Source organism: Oncorhynchus keta, chromosome 23, assembly GCF_023373465.1.
Source record: "Oncorhynchus keta strain PuntledgeMale-10-30-2019 chromosome 23, Oket_V2, whole genome shotgun sequence".
NCBI classification, from domain to species: Eukaryota; Metazoa; Chordata; class Actinopteri; order Salmoniformes; family Salmonidae; genus Oncorhynchus; species Oncorhynchus keta.
In genome coordinates this window covers 17,722,179-17,745,654 of record NC_068443.1, presented here as the reverse complement: position 1 = coordinate 17,745,654, position 23,476 = coordinate 17,722,179, and the positions used below count along the sequence as shown (strand labels likewise).

General features: G+C 40.8%; 1 protein-coding gene across 1 annotated transcript in view; it reads right to left on the bottom strand.

The window, feature by feature from the left end:
• The window catches only part of LOC118376368 (dynamin-3-like), a 53,922-nt gene extending 31,091 nt beyond the window's left edge, over positions 1–22,831 (bottom strand). Inside the window, exons 1-5 of the mRNA XM_052476688.1 lie at positions 22,498–22,831; positions 21,861–22,175; positions 927–1,000; positions 513–662; positions 127–330 (exon numbers count right to left, since the gene is read on the bottom strand). Of these exons, the coding sequence (XP_052332648.1) occupies positions 127–330; positions 513–662; positions 927–1,000; positions 21,861–22,021 (589 nt within the window). The 5' untranslated portion in view covers positions 22,022–22,175; positions 22,498–22,831. The remainder of the gene's footprint in view (positions 1–126; positions 331–512; positions 663–926; positions 1,001–21,860; positions 22,176–22,497) is intronic.
• Positions 22,832–23,476: the final 645 nt, after the last annotated feature.

The window sequence follows — 23,476 nt, the reverse complement described above, 5'->3', positions numbered from 1 at the left end:
ACAACACAAAGACCACGTTCATGGCTGACTTAATTGCAGATGCCTGCGAGATCTCTCAACGTCTGGATAGGTGTTTAAAATATCAGCTAACCTCATAATGTGATATAGCAATATGATCAATCTTACCCTGGGGGTCAACGTCTTTGGCCAGTTTGAGGGCGTCTGAGTTGGCCAGGTCAGAGTTGGCCGGAGTGACAGCCAGGATGAGACAGCTCTCCCTGCAGATGAACTGCATGATCATGTCTCTGATCTGCTGCTCAATGTCCACTGGCTGGTCCCCCACGGGCACCTTGGTGATGCCTGGCAGGTCAATCAGGGTCAGGTTCAGCACTGCAGGCAGGGGGGAAAGGAGAGAGAGGACACATCTTATAGTGAATATTAATGAACACACAGTAGGGAAGGAGAGCACAGAGATATATATGAGAGGGAGAGAGAGAGATAAAAGAGGGGGAGGGAGAGGGAGAGAGAGTAAGAGAGAGAAAGAGGATGGATGAGGGGTTAGGTATGTGTACCATGTGGGGAGTAGACGCGCAGGTTGATGGGGACGGGAGATATGCCCTTATTGGCCCCAGTAATGCGGTCAGTCTCCGCCTCAATCTCCTGGCGAACCTCATCGAAGTCAGTGAATTTCTTCCCTTTGCAGTGTAAGAACTCTGCCCATTCTGTGAAGAAAGATGCAGATAGGTATGTGTGTGTGTGTCTGGTGTGTGTGTGTGTGTGTGTGTGTGTGTGTGTGTGTGTGTGTGTGTGTGTGTGTGTGTGTGTGTGTGTGTGTGTGTGTGTGTGTGTGTGTGTGTGTGTGTGCGTGCGTGCGTGCGTGCGTGCGTGTGTGTGTGTGTGTGCGTGCAAGCAAGCGTGCGTGCGTGCGTGCGTGCAAGCATGCGTGCGTGCGTGCATGAATGTGTGTGTGCGAGCACGTGTGTTACCTGCATTGGCACTGATGAGCTGCAGGACAAGGGGCCTGCGGGTGACGATCCCAGAGCCTCGGGGCAGGAAGTCCCTGCAGACAGACAGCCAATCAAGACAACAACACAAAGAAATAGCTAGGGCTGTGATGATTATGGACGTTTGGGAAACAATTATTCATCACGCAAATAGCCTCAGTTATTATAATAATTGTCATTTTTGTTTAAAAATGTTTTAAGCTGGTAACGCATCATAATGCATATTTGGAAATGAGCTACAACATCACTAGTGAATACAACTACAACATACCTAATGAAAACAACTACAACATACCTAATGAATACAACTACAACATACCTAATGAAAACAACTACAACATACCTAATGAAAACAACTACAACATACCTAATGAAAACAACTACAACATACCTAATGAAAACAACTACAACATACCTAATGAAAACAACTACAACATACCTAATGAAAACAACTACAACATACCTAATGAAAACAACTACAACATACCTAATGAAAACAACTACAACATACCTAATGAAAACAACTACAACATACCTAATGAAAGCAACTACAACATACCTAATGAATACAACTACAACATACCTAATGAATACAACTACAACATACCTAATGAAAACAACTACAACCTCCCCTAATGAAAACAACTACAACATACCTAATGAAAACAACTACAACATACCTAATGAAAACAACTACAACATACCTAATGAAAACAACTACAACATACCTAATGAAAACAACTACAACCTCCCCTAATGAAAACAACTACAACCTCCCCTAATGAAAACAACTACAACATACCTAATGAAAACAACTACAACATACCTAATGAATACAACTACAACATACCTAATGAAAGCAACTACAACATACCTAATGAAAACAACTACAACCTCCCCTAATGAAAACAACTACAACATACCTAATGAAAGCAACTACAACATACCTAATGAAAGCAACTACAACATACCTAATGAAAACAACTACAACATACCTAATGAAAACAACTACAACATACCTAATGAAAACAACTACAACCCCCCCTAATGAAAACAACTACAACATACCTAATGAAAACAACTACAACATACCTAATGAAAACAACTACAACATACCTAATGAAAACAACTACAACATACCTAATGAAAACAACTACAACATACCTAATGAAAGCAACTACAACATCCCTAATGAATACAACTACAACATACCTAATGAAAACAACTACAACCTCCCCTAATGAAAACAACTACAACATACCTAATGAAAACAACTACAACATACCTAATGAATACAACTACAACATACCTAATGAAAGCAACTACAACATACCTAATGAAAACAACTACAACCTCCCCTAATGAAAACAACTACAACATACCTAATGAAAGCAACTACAACATACCTAATGAAAACAACTACAACATACCTAATGAAAGAAACTACAACATACCTAATGAAAACAACTACAACCTCCCCTAATGAAAACAACTACAACCTCCCCTAATGAAAACAACTACAACATACCTAATGAAAACAACTACAACATACCTAATGAAAACAACTACAACCTCCCCTAATGAAAACAACTACAACCCCCCCTAATGAAAACAACTACAACATACCTAATGAAAACAACTACAACATACCTAATGAAAACAACTACAACATACCTAATGAAAGCAACTACAACATACCTAATGAAAACAACTACAACCTCCCCTAATGAAAACAACTACAACATACCTAATGAAAGCAACTACAACATACCTAATGAAAACAACTACAACATACCTAATGAAAACAACTACAACATACCTAATGAAAACAACTACAACATACCTAATGAAAACAACTACAACCTCCCCTAATGAAAACAACTACAACATACCTAATGAAAGCAACTACAACATACCTAATGAAAACAACTACAACATACCTAATGAAAACAACTACAACATACCTAATGAAAACAACTACAACATACCTAATGAAAACAACTACAACATACCTAATGAAAACAACTACAACATACCTCATGAAAACAACTACAACATACCTAATGAAAGCAACTACAACATACCTAATGAATACAATTACAACATACCTAATGAATACAACTACAACATACATAATGAAAACAACTACAACCTCCCTAATGAAAACAACTACAACATACCTAATGAAAACAACTACAACATACCTAATGAATATAACTACAACATACCTAATGAAAACAACTACAACCTCCCTAATGAAAACAACTACAACCCCTAATGAAAACAACTACAACATACCTAATGAAAGCAACTACAACATACCTAATGAAAACAACTACAACCTCCCTAATGAAAACAACTACAACATACCTAATGAAAACAACTACAACATACCTAATGAAAACAACTACAACATACCTAATGAAAACAACTACAACATACCTAATGAAAACAACTACAACCTCCCCTAATGAAAACAACTACAACCCCCCTAATGAAAACAACTACAACATACCTAATGAAAGCAACTACAACATACCTAATGAAAACAACTACAACATACCTAATGAAAACAACTACAACATACCTAATGAAAACAACTACAACATACCTAATGAAAACAACTACAACATACCTAATGAAAACAACTACAACATACCTAATGAAAACAACTACAACATACCTAATGAAAACAACTACAACATACCTAATGAAAGCAACTACAACATACCTAATGAATACAACTACAACATACCTAATGAATACAACTACAACATACCTAATGAAAACAACTACAACCTCCCCTAATGAAAACAACTACAACATACCTAATGAAAACAACTACAACATACCTAATGAATATAACTACAACATACCTAATGAAAACAACTACAACCTCCCCTAATGAAAGCAACTACAACATACCTAATGAAAGCAACTACAACATACCTAATGAAAACAACTACAACATACCTAATGAAAACAACTACAACCTCCCCTAATGAAAACAACTACAACCTCCCCTAATGAAAACAACTACAACATACCTAATGAAAACAACTACAACATACCTAATGAAAACAACTACAACCTCCCCTAATGAAAACAACTACAACCCCCCCTAATGAAAACAACTACAACATACCTAATGAAAGCAACTACAACATACCTACTGAAAGCAACTACAACATACCTAATGAAAGCAACTACAACATACCTAATGAAAACAACTACAACCTCCCTGATGAAAACAACTACAACCTCCCCTAATGAAAACAACTACAACATACCTAATGAAAACAACTACAACATACCTAATGAAAACAACTACAACCTCCCCTAATGAAAACAACTACAACATACCTAATGAAAACAACTACAACATACCTAATGAAAACAACTACAACATACCTAATGAAAGCAACTACAACATACCTAATGAAAACAACTACAACCTCCCCTAATGAAAACAACTACAACATACCTAATGAAAGCAACTACAACATACCTAATGAAAACAACTACAACATACCTAATGAAAGCAACTACAACATACCTAATGAAAACAACTACAACCTCCCCTAATGAAAACAACTACAACATACCTAATGAAAGCAACTACAACATACCTAATGAAAACAACTACAACATACCTAATGAAAACAACTACAACATACCTAATGAAAACAACTACAACATACCTAATGAAAACAACTACAACATACCTAATGAAAACAACTACAACCTCCCTAATGAAAACAACTACAACCCCCTAATGAAAACAACTACAACATACCTAATGAAAGCAACTACAACATACCTAATGAAAGCAACTACAACATACCTAATGAAAACAACTACAACATACCTAATGAAAACAACTACAACATACCTAATGAAAACAACTACAACATACCTAATGAAAGCAACTACAACATACCAAATGAAAACAACTACAACATACCTAATGAAAACAACTACAACATACCTAATGAAAGCAACTACAACATACCTAATGAAAACAACTACAACATACCTAATGAAAGCAACTACAACATACCTAATGAAAACAACTACAACATACCTAATGAAAGCAACTACAACATACCTAATGAAAACAACTACAACCTCCCCTAATGAAAACAACTACAACATACCTAATGAAAACAACTACAACCTCCCCTAATGAAAACAACTACAACATACCTAATGAATACAACTACAACCTCCCCTAATGAAAGCAACTACAACATACCTAATGAATACAACTACAACCTCCCCTAATGAAAGCAACTACAACATACCTAATGATTACAACTACAACCTCCCCTAATGAAAGCAACTACAACATACCTAATGAAAGCAACTACAACATACCTAATGAAAACAACTACAACATACCTAATGAAAACAACTACAACATACCTAATGAATACAACTACAACATACCTAATGAAAACAACTACAACCTCCCCTAATGAAAACAACTACAACATACCTAATGAAAACAACTACAACCTCCCTAATGAAAACAACTACACCATACCTAATGAAAACAACTACAACATACCCAATGCAAGCAACTACAACATACCTAATGAAAGCAACTACAACATACCTAATGAAAACAACTACAACCTCCCCTAATGAAAACAACTACAACATACCTAATGATTACAACTACAACCTCCCCTCATGAAAGCAACTACAACATACCTAATGAAAACAACTACAACATACCTAATGAAAACAACTACAACCTCCCTAAAGAAAGCAACTACAACATACCTAATGAAAACAACTACAACATACCTAATGAAAACAACTACAACATACCTAATGAAAACAACTACAACATACCTAATGAAAACAACTACAACATACCTAATGAAAGCAACTACAACATACCTAATGAAAGCAACTACAACATACCTAATGAAAACAACTACAACCTCCCCTAATGAAAACAACTACAACCCCCCTAATGAAAACAACTACAACATACCTAATGAATACAACTACAACACACCTAATGAAAGCAACTACAACATGCCTCATGAAAGCAACTACAACATACCGAATGAAAACAACTACAACACACCTAATGAAAGCAACTACAACATACCTAATGAAAGCAACTACAACATACCTAATGAAAGCAACTACAACAGAGCTAATGAAAACAACTACAACCTCCCCTAATGAAAACAACTACAACCTCCCCTAATGAAAACAACTACAACCCCCCCTAATGAAAACAACTCCAAAATACCTAATGAATACCACTACAACATACGTAATGAATACAACTACAACATACCTAATGAAAACAACTACAACATACCTTATGAAAGCAACTACAACATACCTAATGAAAACAACTACAACCTCCCCTAATGAAAACAACTACAACATACCTAATGAAAACAACTACAACATACCTAATGAAAGCAACTACAACATACCTAATGAAAACAACTACAACATACCTAATGAAAGCAACTACAACATACCTAATGAAAGCAACTACAACATACCTAATGAAAACAACTACAACATACCTAATGAAAACAACTACAACATACCTAATGAAAGCAACTACAACATACCTAATGAAAGCAACTACAACATACCTAATGAAAACAACTACAACATACCTAATGAAAGCAACTACAACATCACTAATGAAAACAACTACAACATACCTAATGATTACAACTACAACCTCCCCTAATGTAAGCAACTACAACATACCTAATGAAAACAACTACAACATACCTAATGAAAACAACTACAACCTCCCCTAAAGAAAGCAACTACAACATACCTAATGAAAACAACTACAACATACCTAATGAAAACAACTACAACATACCTAATGAAAACAACTACAACATACCTAATGAAAACAACTACAACATACCTAATGAAAGCAACTACAACATACCTAATGAAAGCAACTACAACAGACCTAATGAAAACAACTACAACCTCCCCTAATGAAAACAACTACAACCCCCCCTAATGAAAACAACTACAACATACCTAATGAATACAACTACAACACACCTAATGAAAGCAACTACAACATACCTAATGAAAGCAACTACAACATACCTAATGAAAGCAACTACAACAGAGCTAATGAAAACAACTACAACCTCCCCTAATGAAAACAACTACAACATACCGAATGAAAGCAACTGCAACATACCTAATGAAAACAACTACAACCTCCCTAATGAAAACAACTACAACCTCCCTAATGAAAACAACTACAACCCCCTAATGAAAGCAACTACAACATACCTAATGAATACCACTACAACATACGTAATGAATACAACTACAACATACCTAATGAAAACAACTACAACATACCTTATGAAAGCAACTACAACATACCTAATGAAAACAACTACAACCTCCCCTAATGAAAACAACTACAACATACCTAATGAAAACAACTACAACATACCTAATGAAAGCAACTACAACATACCTAATGAAAACAACTACAACATACCTAATGAAAACAACTACAACATACCTAATGAAAACAACTACAACATACCTAATGAAAACAACTACAACATACCTAATGAAAGCAACTACAACATACCTTATGATTACAAACACACCTAATGAATACCTAATGAATACCACTACAACATCACTAATGATTAAAACTACAACATACCTAATGATTAAAACTACAACATACCTAATGATTACAACTGCAACATACCTTATGATTACAACTACAACATACCTAATGAATACAAATACAACATACCTAATGATTACAACTACAACATACCGAATGAATACAACTACAGCATACCTAATGAATACAACACACCTAATGATTACAACTACAACATACCTAATGATTACAACTACAGCATACCTAATGAATACAACATACCTAATGAATAGAACTACAACATACCTAATGAATACAACTATGTCATACCTAATGAATACAACTACAGCATACCTAATGAATACAACATCCGTAATGAATACAACTACAACATACCTAATGATTACAACTACAACATACCTAATGAATACCACTACAGCATACCTAATGAATACAACTACAACACACCTAATGATTACAACTACAACATGCCTAATGAATACAACTACAACACACCTAATGATTACAACTACAACATACCTAATGAATACAACTACAACACACCTAATGATTACAGCTACAACATACCTAATGAATACAACTACAACATACGTAATGATTACATCTACAACATACCTAATGAATACAACTATGTCATACCTAATGAATACAACTACAGCATACCTAATGAATACAACATCTGTAATGAATACAACTACAACATACCTAATGATTACAACTACAACATACCGAATGAATACAACTACAACACACCTAATGATTACAACTACAACATACCTAATGAAAACAACTACAACATACCTAATGAAAACAACTACAACATACCTAATGAATACAACTACAACATACCTAATGAATACAACTACAACATACCTAATGAAAACAACTACAACCTCCCCTAATGAAAACAACTACAACATACCTAATGAAAACAACTACAACATACCTAATGAAAACAACTACAACATACCTAATGAAAACAACTACAACATACCTAATGAAAACAACTACAACATACCTAATGAAAACAACTACAACATACCTAATGAAAGCAACTACAACATACCTAATGAAAACAACTACAACCTCCCCTAATGAAAACAACTACAACATACCTAATGAAAACAACTACAACATACCTTATGAAAGCAACTACAACATACCTAATGAAAACAACTACAACATACCTAATGAAAGCAACTACAACATACCTTATGAAAGCAACTACAACATACCTAATGAAAACAACTACAACCTCCCCTTATGAAAACAACTACAACATACCTGATGAAAACAACTACAACATACCTAATGAAAGCAACTACAACATACCTAATGAAACCAACTACAACATCACTAATGATTAAAACTACAACATACCTAATGATTACAACTACAACATACCTTATGATTACAACTACAACATACCGAATGAATACAACTACAGCATACCTAATGAATACAACACACCTAATGATTACAACTACAACATACCTAATGATTACAACTACAGCATACCTAATGAATACAACATACCTAATGAATACAACTACAACACACCTAATGATTACAACTACAACATACCTAATGACTACAACATACCTAATGAATACAACTACAACATACCTAATGATTACAACTACAACATACCTAATGATTACAACTACAACATACCGAATGAATACAACTACAACATACCTAATGAAAACAACTACAACATACCTAATGAAAACAACTACAACATACCTAATGAAAGCAACTACAACATACCTAATGAAAACAACTACAACATACCTAATGAAAACAACTACAACATACCTTATGAATACAAACACACCTAATGAATACCTAATGAATACCACTACAACATCACTAATGATTAAAACTACAACATACCTAATGATTACAACTACAACATACCTTATGATTACAACTACAACATACCTAATGAATACCACTACAACATACCTAATGAATACAAATACAACATACCTAATGATTACAACTACAACATACCGAATGAATACAACTACAGCATACCTAATGAATACAACATACCTAATGAATACAACTACAACACACCTAATGATTACAACTACAACATACCTAATGATTAGAACTACAGCATACCTAATGAATACAACTACAACATACGTAATGATTACATCTACAACATACCTAATGAATACAACTATGTCATACCTAATGAATACAACTACAGCATACCTAATGAATACAACATCCGTAATGAATACAACTACAACATACCTAATGATTACAACTACAACATACCTAATGAATACCACTACAGCATACCTAATGAATACAACTACAACACACCTAATGATTACAACTACAACATGCCTAATGAATACAACTACAACACACCTAATGATTACAACTACAACATACCTAATGAATACAACTACAACACACCTAATGATTACAGCTACAACATACCTAATGAATACAACTACAACATACGTAATGATTACATCTACAACATACCTAATGAATACAACTATGTCATACCTAATGAATACAACTACAGCATACCTAATGAATACAACATCTGTAATGAATACAACTACAACATACCTAATGATTACAACTACAACATACCTAATGAATACCACTACAGCATACCTAATGAATACAACTACAGCATACCTAATGATTACAACTACAACATATCTAATGAATACAACTACAGCATATCCGCCTACTCCTAAAATGAATATTTAGATGATTATGACAATAATGTTTTTTGTTCACAATTATTGTCGATAATTGTCGGTTCCATGATTATACTATAATTGTGCCAAACCTAGAGACAGCCAATCAGGACAGTTACACAGAGGGACAAACAATCAGGAAAGTTACAAAGAGAGGAGGTAAGTTTAAATTTGACAAAAAGATGGTGTTTGGATATGGGAGACTAGGTTGACGGTGACACTACTAGTGACTGTCACACCCTGGCCATAGAGAGGCTTAGGCCAGGGTGTGACTAGGGTGGGCATTCTAGTTTCTTTATTTCTATGTTTTCTATTTCTTTGTTTTTGGCTGAGTGTGGTTCCCAAGCAAGGCAGCTTTTCACTTTATTTTGTTTGAGTGTTCTGATAAATGAAGAATCATGAACACTTACCACGCTGCGCTTTGGTCTGATCGTCATTCTGACGAGAGACGTGACAGAACTACCCACCACCAAAGGACCAAGCAGCGTGGCCAGGAGGAGCAGGGATCCTGGGCCCGGGAGAAGAGTGAGTGGAGGACCTCATGGACATGGGATGAGGTTATCGCAGGGGACAAGACGCTGCCATGGAAACAGGCGGAAACAGCAAGGGAGGAATGGCGGCGATACCAGGAGTAATGGCAATGAGGCAAGCACGAGAGGCAGCCCCAAACAACAAAAATTGGGGGGGCACACGGGGAGATTGGTGGAGTCAGGGTGGAGACCTGAGCCAACTGTGGGGAGCGTGTTACTGGTCGGGCACCGTGTTATGCTGTGATGCGCACCATGTCTCCAGTGCGCAGTCACAGCCCGGTGCGCTATATTCCAGCTCCCCGCATTGGCCGGGCGAGAGTGGGCATCCAGCCAGGACGGATGGTGCTGGCTCAGCGCTCCTGGCCTCCAGTGCGTCTCTTCAGCCAAGGATATCCTGTGCCGGCTCTGCGCACTGTGTCTCCAGTGCATCTGCACAGCCCAGTGCGTCCTGTGCTAGCGCCCCGCATTTGCCAGGCGATAGTAACCATCCAGCCAGGACGGGTTGTGCCAGCTCTACGCTTGAGACCTCCAGTGTGCCTCCACTGCCCAGTGTATCCGCTGCTCCACGCACCAGGCTTCCAGTGCATCTCCCCAGTCCGGTGAGACCTATTCTGGTTCCACGTACCAGGCCTCCAGTATGTCTCCCCAGCTTGGTGGGCCCTGGTGGGACACTGCCCAGTGTATCCGCTGCTCCACGCACCAGGCTTCCAGTGCATCTCCCCAGTCCGGTGAGACCTATTCTGGTTCCACGTACCAGGCCTCCAGTATGTCTCCCCAGCTTGGTGGGCCCTGGTGGGACACTGCCCAGTGTATCCGCTGCTCCACGCACCAGGCTTCCAGTGCATCTCCCCAGTCCGGTGAGACCTATTCCGGCTCCACGTTCGAAGCCTCCAGTGATGATCCATGGCAGGAAGCCTCCAGTGATGATCCATGGCACGAAGCTTCCTGTGATGATCCATGGCACGAAGCCTCCAGTGATGATCCATGGCACGGAGCCTCCAGTGATGATCCATGGCCCGGAGCCTGCAGCGACGGTCCCCAGTCTGGATCCTGCAGCGACGGTCCCCAGTCTGGATCCTGCAGCGACGGTCCCCAGTCTGGATCCTGCAGCGACGGTCCCCAGTCTGGATCCTGCAGCGACGGTCCCCAGTCTGGATCCTGCAGCGACGGTCCCCAGTCTGGATCCTGCAGCGACGGTCCCCAGTCTGGATCCTGCAGCGACGGTCCCCAGTCCGAAGCCTCCGGCGATGATCGGTGGTCTGGTTCCGCCGGCGATGATCTGCGGCTCGGTTCCTCCAGTGAAGGTCCATGCACCAGGGCCGCCACCAAAGCGAAGAGATCTACATCCCTCACCGGAGCCGCCTCCGTGAAGAGATGCCCACTCGGACCCTCCCCTTTAGAGTCAGGGTTTGCGGCTGGAGTCCGCATCTTTGGGGGGAGGTACTGTCACGCCCTGGCCATAGAGAGGCTATTATTCTCTATTTTGGTTAGGCCAGGGTGTGACTAGGGTGGACATTCTAGTTTCTTTATTTCTATGCTTTCTATTTATTTGTTTTTGGCCGAGTGTGGTTCTCAATCAGAGGCAGCTGTCTATCGTTGTCTCTGATTGGGAATCATACTTAGGTAGCCTTTTCCCCACCTGTGTTTTGTGGGTAGTTGTTTTCTGTATAGTTTATTTGCCTTGCAGAACTGTTCGTTTTTCACTTTGTTATTTTGTTTGAGTGTTTTGATAAATAAAGAATCATGAACACTTACTACGCTGCGTTTTGGTCCATGCCTTCCGAAGAGAGACGTAACAGTGACTGTGTTGCACTATGGGAGACTGAGGCCTTGTGAACCCTTGGCCAACCACCAACAGACACTAACTGCCATGATGTAAAGTCTCACACCTACTGAACACACACAACCAACCAGATAACGTAGAATGAATTAAACCACACAGCACACAACCAAACAGGGTCTCTTCTTTGAATAATGACAGAGGAAGAGATTTGATAATATCAATAGAAAAACATTTTGATCTGAAAATGTCATCAGGCTCTTTGGTATCCAACTGATTATATAGTCCAGTTTACCCTCTGAACCACCTGAACAGTCCCTGATTCGCATATCTGATTCTGATGAAATAAAATAGTTCATGCAGAAGAGGTCAACATGATCAGCATGCAAAGCAGCAGGTAGCAGAGCACTCATTTAAAGTATTTTTATCGCTTTGGTGCCATTTTCACAAGTATGTGGTTCATGTTCACAACTCTTTGTACAAAACTCAAAACAGATCATCAAAAAGGCAGTTGTTTCAAAACTCTAACCACATTTTCAATTGACTAAGTACAACGCACAAAATCATAGTCTTTTTTTCCACCAAACTTAATTAGTGTTTCATCTAAAACTACATGTTTAGCATTGCAATTCAGTGCCTTTGGAAAGTATTTAGACCCCTTGACTTTTTCTACATTTTGTTATGTTAGACTTATTGTAAAATTTATTAAATAAAAAAATGACTCAGCAATCTACAGAAACAATAACCAATAATGACAAAGCGAAAATAGGTTGTTCGAAACTTTTGAAAATGTATTAAAAATAAAAAACAGAAATACCTTATTTATATAAGTATTCAGACCCAAAATTGAGCTCAGGTGCATCCTGATTCCATTGATCATCCTTGAGATGTTTCTACAACTTGATTGGAGTCCACCTGTGGTAAATTGAATTGATTAGACGTGACTTGGAAAGGCACACACATGTCTATATAAGGTCTCATAGTTGACAGTGCATGTCAGAGTAAAAATCAAGCTATGAGGCCAAAGGAATTTTCCGTAGAGCTCCAAGACAGGATTATGTCAAGACACAGATATGGGGAAGGGTACGAAAAATGTTATGCAACATTGAAGGTCCCCAAGAACACAGTGGGCTCCATCATTCTTAAAACCTTTTTGGGATAGGGGGAAGCATTTTCACTTTTGGATAAATAGCGTGCCCAGAGTGAACTGCCTCCTACTCAGTCCCAGATGCTAATATGTGCATATTATTCTTAGTATTGGATAGAAAACACTCTGAAGTTTCTAAAACTGTTTGAATGTTATCTGTGAGTATAACAGAACTCATATGGCAGGCAAAAACCTGAGAAAAATCCAACCAGGAAGTGGGAAAACTGAGGTTTGTAGTTTTTCAAAGCTTGGCCTACCGAATACATCTGCAGAGAAGAATGGTTGAAACTCCCCAAATACAGGTGTGCCAAGCTTGTAGCGTCATACCCAAGAAGACTCGAGGCTTTAATCAGTACTGAGTAAAGGGTCTGGGCTCCCGAGTGGTGCAGCGTTCAAAGGCACTGCATCTCAGTGCAAGAGGTGTCACTACAGTCCCTGGTTTGAATCCAGTCTGAATCACTTCTGGCCGTGATCGGGAGTCCCATATGGTGGCGCACAATTGGCCCAGCATCCATCAGGGTTTGGCGAGGTTAGTCCGTCATTGTAAATAAGAATGTTTTTATTAGCTGCCCTACCTAGTCAAAAAAAATTTGATATTTCCATTTTTAAATGTCTTAAAACCTGTTTTTGCTTTGTCATTATGGAATATTGTGTGTAGATTGATGAAGTAAAAAAAACGATTTAATCCATTTTAGCCAAGGGGTCTGAATGCTTTCTGAAAGTCATAAAGTAATTGCCTTCCACACTGCAATGCTCACATTACTTTGAAATGATTCTCTTCTCTTTTGTTTAAATACATTTTACTATTACTTAACCTGACTGCTTTTAATCGATGATCACTTAACCCTTTGGTAAACCTGTAGATCTGACATGTAAACTGGTTTGTCTACTACAGATTTTGAGAACTACATAATAAAAATGTATGTCTGTGAACTACAAACATAAAAAGTATGATATACACCAGAATGTACTACTATGGTGATGACTGTTATTGCCACATCCTGATCTGTATCACCTGTTCTTGTGATTGTCTCCACCCCCTCCAGGAGTTGCTTATTTTCCCCAGAGTATTTATCCCTGTGTTTCCTGTCTCTCTGTGCCAGTTTGTCTTGTATGTTTAGTCAAGTCAACAAGCATTTTTTCCCATACTCCTTTTGCTATTCTCCTTTTTCTAGTCCTCCCGGTTTTGACCCTTGCCTGTTTCTGGACTCTGGACCCGCCTGCCTGACCATTCTGCCTGCCATGACCACAAGCCTGTCTGCCACTCTGTACCTCCCAGACTCTGATCTGGATTTGACCTTCTGCCTGTCCATGACCATTCTCTTGCCTACCCCTTTGTATTATTAAACATTGTAAGACTAACCATCTGCCTCCTGTGTCTGCATCTGGGTCTCGCCTTGTGCCTTGATAGTCATGATTTTACTTCACAGTACATTTTTTAAAAATCTGATATTGACAAGATCAGAGATGTACTGTATGTAACAAACCAACGTTTATTGGTCACGTACACAGATTAGCAGATGTTTGTCACATCCTGACCATAGAAAGCCGGTATTTTCTATGGTAGAGTAGGGCAGGGCATGACTAGGTGTTTTAGTCTAGTTTATTATTTCTATGTGGGGTTCTAGGTTCAATTTTCTATGTTGGTGTTTGTGTATGATTACCAATTAGAGGCAGCTGGTAATCGTTGTCTCTAATTGGGGATCATAAAGTTTCATTTTTTCCACCTGTGGGTTATGGGATATTGTTTATGTTTAGTTTCCTGTTCGCACTGCATTGTCGTCACGGTTTGTTTATTCTTTATTCTTGTTTTGGTTTTTCTAAGTTTCACTTTCTTTAATAATTAATGTGGAAATCTACGTACGCTGCGCCTTGGTCTGACCATTATTACGAACATCGTGACAGAATATCCCATCAACAACGGACCAAGCAGCGTGCCCAGGAGGAGGAAGTATCCTGGACTTGGGAAGAGATCCTGGATGGGAAGGGATCCTGGACTTGGGAGGAAATCCTGGCAGGACAGGATCGCCTTCCTTGGCGGGAGTCGCCTAGGAGCATGAGAGGACAGCGACGACGTCGGGGAGGAAGGCCACAGAAAACCCAAGAAAAAAGACTTTGGGGGGGAATGGAGCAGTCGTGGAGCCGAGGAGTGAACCAGAGCCAGTCTGAGAGAAGAGGGAGAATTTGGAGGAGAGAGAAATGGGAAAGTTGTTGAGTTGGTGGAGGATGCATGGCATTTGCCCAAAGGAACGTGTTATCAGTTTAGTGCAACCTGAGTCAGCTCCCCGTACTGGTCCTGAGAAGTGTGTTAAAGTTCCGGTACAATTGATGCCAGCTATACGCACCAGACCTCCAGTGCGCCTCCACAGCCCAGTACGTCCTGTGCCTGCACCTCAACCCACTCCCTCAAGTGTGCCTTCCCAGTCCGTCCTGTTCCTGCTCCTCGCACTCGCCCTGAATTGCGCGTCACCAGTCTGGCACCACTTATGCTGGCCCCACGCATCAGGCCTCCAGTGCGCCTCACCAGTCCAGAGCTTCCGGCGACGGTGCCAGGTCCAGAGCTACCGGCGACAGTTCCCAGTCCAGAGCTACCGGCAACGGTTCCCAGTCCGGAACCTCCTGAGACGGTCCACAGTCAGGAACCTCCTGAGACGGTCCATGGTCCGGAACTTCCTGAGACGGCCCACTGTCCGGAACCTCCTGAGACAGTCCACGGTCCGGAACCGCCTGCTCCCTAGCCAGAGCCTTCCCCTACGCCGATGCCCAGTCTAAGCACGGCGTCCAGTCCAGCTCCAAGGCCAGAGTCTTCTTCGGCGTTGGTGCCAAGTCCAGGCACAGCGTCCAGTCCCGCTCCGTGGCGGGAGCTTTCCCCTGGGCTGATGTCCAGTCCAGACATGGCGTCCAGTCCCGCTCCAAGGCAGGAGCCTTCCCCAGCATCTAGGTTCAGTCCAGGCACAGTGTTCAGCCTGGGTCCATGGCTGGATCCGCAGGATGAGCGGATACTTCGTCCCGCACCAGAGCCGCCCCCGATGCTAGCGGATGAGCGGGTACTTCGCCCCGCACCAGAACCGCCACCGACACTAGACTTCCCCCCTATCCCTCCCTTTTATGTTTAAGGTTTTGCGGTCGGAGTCCGCACCTTTGGTGGGAGTACTGTCACGTCCGGACCATAGAAAGCCTGTATTTTGGGACTAGGGGTTTTAGTCTAGTTTATTATTTCTTTGTGGAGTTCTAGGTTTCATTTTCTATGTTGGTGTTTGTGTATGATACTTCCAGGGCCGACAGAGATGGCCACTTCGCTTCGCGTTCCTAGGAAACTATGCAGTATTTTTTTTTTTATGTGTTATTTATTACATTGGTACCCCAGGTAATCATAGGTTTTATTACATACAGTCGGGAGGAACTACTGGATATAAGAGCAACGTCAACTCACCATCATTATGACCAGGAATACGACATTCCCGAAGCGGATCCTGTGTTTTGCCCACCACCCGGACAATGGATCAAATCCCAGCAGGCGAACCAATACAGGGGCAGACAAAGCGGTCTTCTGGTCAGGCTCCGGAGACGGGCACATCGCGCACCGCTCCCGAGCATACTACCCGCCAATGTCCAGTCTCTTGACAACAAGGTTGATGAAATCCAAGCAAGGGTTGCATTCCAGAGAGGCATCAGAGACTGTACCGTTCTTTGCTTCATGGAAACATGGCTCACTCTAGACACTCTATCGGAGACGGTACAGCCAGCTGGTTTCTTCACGCATCGCGCCGACAGAAACAAACATCTTTCTGGTAAGAAGAAGGGCGGGGAGGGGGAGGGGGTATTATGCCTTATGATTAACAAGACGTGGTGAGATCATAACAACATACAGGAACTCAAGTCCTTCTGTTCACCTGACTTAGAATTCCTCACAATCCAATGTCAACCGCATTATCTACCAAGAGAATTCTCTTCGATTATAATCACAGCCGCATATATTCCCCCCCAAGCAGACACATCGATGGTCCCTGAACAAACTTTATTTCACTCTATGTAAACTGGAAACCACATATCCTGAGGCTGCATTCATTGTAGCTGGGGATTTTAACAAGGCTAATCTGAAAACAAGACCCCCTAAATTCTATCAGCATATTGATTGTGCTACCAGGGCTGGCAAAACCCTGGATCATTGTTATTCTAACTTCCGCGACGCATATAAGGCCCTCCCCCGCCCTCCTTTCGGAAAAGCTGACCACGACTCCATTTTGTTGCTTCCAGCCTATAGACAGAAACTAAAACAGGAAGCTCCCGCGCTCAGGTCTGTTAAACGCTGGTCCTGGTCCTGGTCATCGACGGGACAGTAGTGGAGAGGGTAGAACGTTTTAAGTTCCTCGGCATACACATCACGGACAAATTGAATTGGTCCACCCACACAGACAGCGTGGTGAAGATGGCGCAGCAGTGCCTCTTCAAACTCAGGAGGCTAAAAAAATTCAGCTTGTCACCAAAAGCACTCACAAACTTTTACAGATGCACGAGAGCATCCTGTCGGGCTGTATCACCGCCTGGTACGGAAACTGCTCCGCCCACAACCGTAAGGCTCGCCAGAGGGTAGTGAGGTCTGCACAACGCATCACCGGGGCAAACTACCTGCCCTCCAGGACCCCTACACCACCCAATGTCACAGGAAGGCCATAAAGATCATCAAGGACAACAACCACCCGAGCCACTGCCTGTTCACCCCGCTATCATCAAGAAGGTCAGTACAGGTGCATCAAAGCAAGGACCGAGAGACAGAAAAACAGCTTCTATCTCAAGGCCATCAGACTGTTAAACAGCCACCACTAACATTGAATGGCTGCCGCCATACATGCAAAAAAATGTATCACGAGCCACTTTAAATAATGCCACTTAATATAACTACATTACGCATCTCATATGTATATACTGTACTCTATACCACCTACTTCATCTTGCAATCTTTATGTAATACATGTATCACTAGCCACTTTAAACAATGCCACTTAATATAATGTTTACATACCTTACATTACTCATCTCATATGTATATACTGTACTCGATACCTTCTACTGCATCTTGCCTATGCCGTTCTGTACCATCACTCATTCATATATCTTTATGTACATATTCTTCATCCCTTTACACTTGTGTGTATAAGGTAGCTGTGGTGGAATTGTTAGGTTAGATTACTTGTTGGTGATTACTGCATTGTTGGAACAAGAAGCACAAGCATTTCCCTACGCTCGCACTAACATCTGCTAACCATGTGTATGTGACAAATAACATTTGATTTGATTCCGAATTAGAGGCAGCTGGTAATCGTTGCCTCTAATTAGGGATCATACATTTGCATGTTTTCCACCTGTGGGTTATGGGATATTGTTTATGTTTAGTTTCCTGTTAGCACTGCATTGTCGTCATGGTTTGTTTATTCTTTATTCTTGTTTTGGTTTTTCTAAGTTTCACTTTCTTGGTCCGACCATTATTACAAACATTGTGACAATATTATAGTAGGTGCATTGAAATGCTTGTGTTTCTAGCTCCTAAAATGCAGTAATGCAATAACAATATAAAACAAATACGCAAATAATCTAGAAAGTCCAAAACAAGAAAGAAATGCAGTCCCTATACAGTAAACATGTATCCAAAATGAAGCTACAGTACTTTACTAAAATTGCATTTGCCAATACAGTACTGTAATCTATGCAATTTACGTAGCTGACACTGTTATCCAAAGTGACAACAGTCCACACATTTTGGTATGTGACCCCAGTGGGAATCGAACCAACAACTCTGGCTAGAGCCATGCTCTAATGAACTTAGCCACGTACAGGACCACTACAATTCTGTGAAATAGAATACAGAGGGAAGATTGCCATGACAATGCCACTCTCCTTCAGGTCCAGGATGAATCCAGACCTATATCAGGCTTGTTTTTTCTCCAGGTACATGAACAATGAGGATATTTACTTCAATTTTGATGAGAACCTGTGGCCAAATGCTCAAGATAGGCTTGATGCAAACTAGTGCCTGCAAAACATGAAGTACCTTTCATTTTATAACATTGTGAAAGATGCCTTCAATGGTCACTTATGAGGTAGACATTTTGGAAATGTGATGTTCAGTGCATTTTATGGGAAGTGCAAATGTATTGCCTAATGTGAAAACAGTAATGTACTGTAATTTACAGTACTGTTGCATACTACATTCAAAGGGCAATTTTTACAAATGTATCTTACATTTTTTGCTATTAGATGAACTGGTAGTTCATTATATTTCACAGTAAAGTTATATTTTGGATCAATGGTTGTGTGGTGAAATATGTCTACAAACAAAATAAATGCACAATGAAAGGTTTTAAATGTGAGACGCAACAAGTGTGACCAGTTTGTAGTTTTGTACTACGAGTTTTGAAAATTCACCACATACTGTACTGTAAATAAACTGAAAATGATGACTTCAGTACATACCAGTCTGCTACCAGGCGAGAGAGAGATTGAGTGTGTGTGCGTGAGTGTTGGCTCATGTGTTTGCATGTCACTTGTCTATATGTATGTTTAGGACACTTGTCATTTCTCATCACATAGTTGAACGCTACAATCCTGACGCAATTGAAACAACGGCTAGGCTAGATGAACATTGATCATGAGATTGCCCTCTATCTATGGGCGAGCAGAAAAGATGAGTCAGAACCCTGGTGTCCATTCAGCAGCGGTGTGGGGGAGCCAATCCTGGACAGCAGGATCATTACTCAGCTGGATCCCAGGTCTCAGGGGTGGCTGGGCCTTGACTGATGCTGCTGCTGACAACAACCATGCACCTCATCTATCTGGACCTGGCTCATATTTTCTAGGCACCAAATGGAAGAAAACGGACAAACAGGGAGGGACTCCGGAATCTTGTATTATACCCATGTGTGAATTGGAAATGTGTATTTGCATATCCCAACTCCCCCTGAGACACCCTCAGAGAGTGGGGTTACAGCCAGGGTCTGCCATTATCAACGGCGACCCTGGAGCAATCTGGCTTAAGTGTCTTGCTCAATGACACATTGACAGATTTTTCACCACCTTGTCTATTTTGGATTCAAACTAGAGACCTTTTGGTTAGTGGCCCAACTCTCTTACCGCTAGGCTATCTGTCACCCAAATTTGTCTTGGGACAAATGATAATTGGTAATATAATACTCAACCAGATGATTCAGCCTTCATTCAATTCAGTCTCGCATTACAGTTTCAATCCATTCATTGGTAAATCGATGTCTTGAAATAAACCAAGAGACAAAAGGATGGACAAATAATTACTCTTCACCTAAAGATGCTTTCGTCTACAGAGGTTTACGTCCTTCATTCACTCTGAAGCAACAACAGCCTATGAATCTCATTTGTTTGACAGAAATAAGAAAGGGATAGTCAGTTGTGTCACAGCAGTGAGATAGGCAGTATTGATACAGTATTGATACAGTATTGATACAGTATTGATACAGTTTATGCTGTAATGACTAGAAATCCTATTGGAACCAGGAGACCACAGCAGACATCTCGGGTTCTAAAGCAACCTTTGTGCAGGTGGTGGGTGGACATGTTATATTTCAACCCAATACTGTAGGCCTATAGACATTATATATGTACAGGTTACAAATAGAGACATGGATTTGTGTAAGGTGATTGAAAACAAATGTTGTCTCTGTTTAAATGGTAGAGCTACTGAATAAATTTATATTTCAAGGAATGAAACAGGCTGGATGGGGCTGAAATCCCGAGGGTGTTGCGGTAACCCAAATACCGGCTCCCCTGTCATATAGCCTGCAATGCAATAGGAATGTGCGTTGAAAATAAGATGGAGACGAGCTCGAGCTCCTGGCTACGAGATGAACAGGGACGCCACGGCGCGTGCGTCCTCTGGGAAAACAAAACGTGACGGGGATGGACACGACTGAGGATAAATTGGCCGTGACAGGACATCCCCAAGGTTAACAGGAGATTGGATTATTTCTAGCCCTAGTATTAGTAATGAATTTGACGTGTTGTGCTTGGCTGCTATTCGTTGAACCTACCTGCCAACGAAGTTCTCCAACACCGAGCTCTTGCCAGCGCTCTGTCCGCCGACTACCGCGATTTGTGGCAGGTCAAGATTGCAGCTCTGACCGATGCCGCTGAAAGCGTCCTGGAGTTTATTGACCAGCGGGATCAAATCCTCCATTCCTCGGTTACCCATGGTGCTAGCGGGCGGGAGGCGCTCAAGATGAGAGAGAAGGAAGAGAGAAGGCAGGGGGGTGTGGTGATATATTTAGTCCAGGGCTACGGTGCTTGTTGATGTAGTGAAGTCATCTAGCCGCGCATTGCCCCGAGCCAAGCAAGGGTCGATTCGACTGAGGAGAGACAGGGAAAGCGAGGCAGTCAGAGTAGGATTGCGCAGTTGTTTGCCTGCAACACCACACACACCATTATTTTCAAGGGCATTTGGGGAATGAGGTCCTGTTAAAATCTGTGTCTAAAAGTCATCTATAAAGCCGTGCAAATTTGTAGACATAATTCCATAGATTACATGCATCAAGATGAAAAATAACCTACACCAAATGATACACGTTGCAACGAATATTATGTTTTGCTTACAGGCAACACGTCAATAATAAATACATCGACATGATTCATTCTATTATTTTTCTATAGCCATTTCTCATTTAGACCTACCCTTTCTCGATGATTCCTTGTCGTTTTGAATGTCCGAGCGACAAAATCGGTCGCTGTCCAGTGCTGAATCTGAACAACAGGCAGATCCAATCCAAGGTCCGGATCGAAACGCGATTATAGATTATACAAGCAACGCCACCTGCTGTAAATGAGCATCGGTTAAATGTTAAATGTTGATGTCCTGTGCTATAATAATGTTTTGTTCGGGTAGTTTTGCTCGGATGGAGTCAACGCCTCATTCCGAACGAACCCAAATTCGCCTCTATAACAGATTAATCATATATTTTTATGCAACCGCGATAATTGCGAGGAGGCGCTGCGTTTGGTGTTCAGATTGACATATGAAGTGCCCAATGACAACAGGGGAGCTGTAGACGCGGTAGGCCTATAGGCAGGGCGCATACAGGTTAGGTATAACAAACCCGCCCCTGTGCCATCGTGCCATGTTTGCGGTCATGACTCACGGCTGCGCATCACGCACTGAGCAGGATTGGATGCGTTCCTTCAGTCCCCTACAGTGAGAGCAAAAATAACATGTCGAATATTTGAATTTGAGGGACACTGACACATTCATGCTCAACTCATCCCGCCTTTCCATCAAGGCCTCTTCTATCGTGTGTGAAAATGCATGATACGTATATGTATTTTGTTTGATGGCAAAGCATTCTGTTCCATAGCAGGTGTCTGGCCCTACAGTCGGTGTGTAGCTAGGCTACCATAGGCCATAGGCACACGCTGGCTATTATAACCTCACCAAGCCAACATCTGTGTTAGATAAAAGCCATTCTCTATCCTCCATTCATTATAACAATAGCTATATCTTATATTTGACATGTTTATTAAACAGCATTATAATCAGTGGCTAAATGTGTTTGGTCATTAAGGCCTACCCTGGTGAGGGCAGACATGGCACACTATAACAACAGGTTAACATTCCAAACACCTAAACAACCCTTCTACACGATGACCAGGTGTCCCA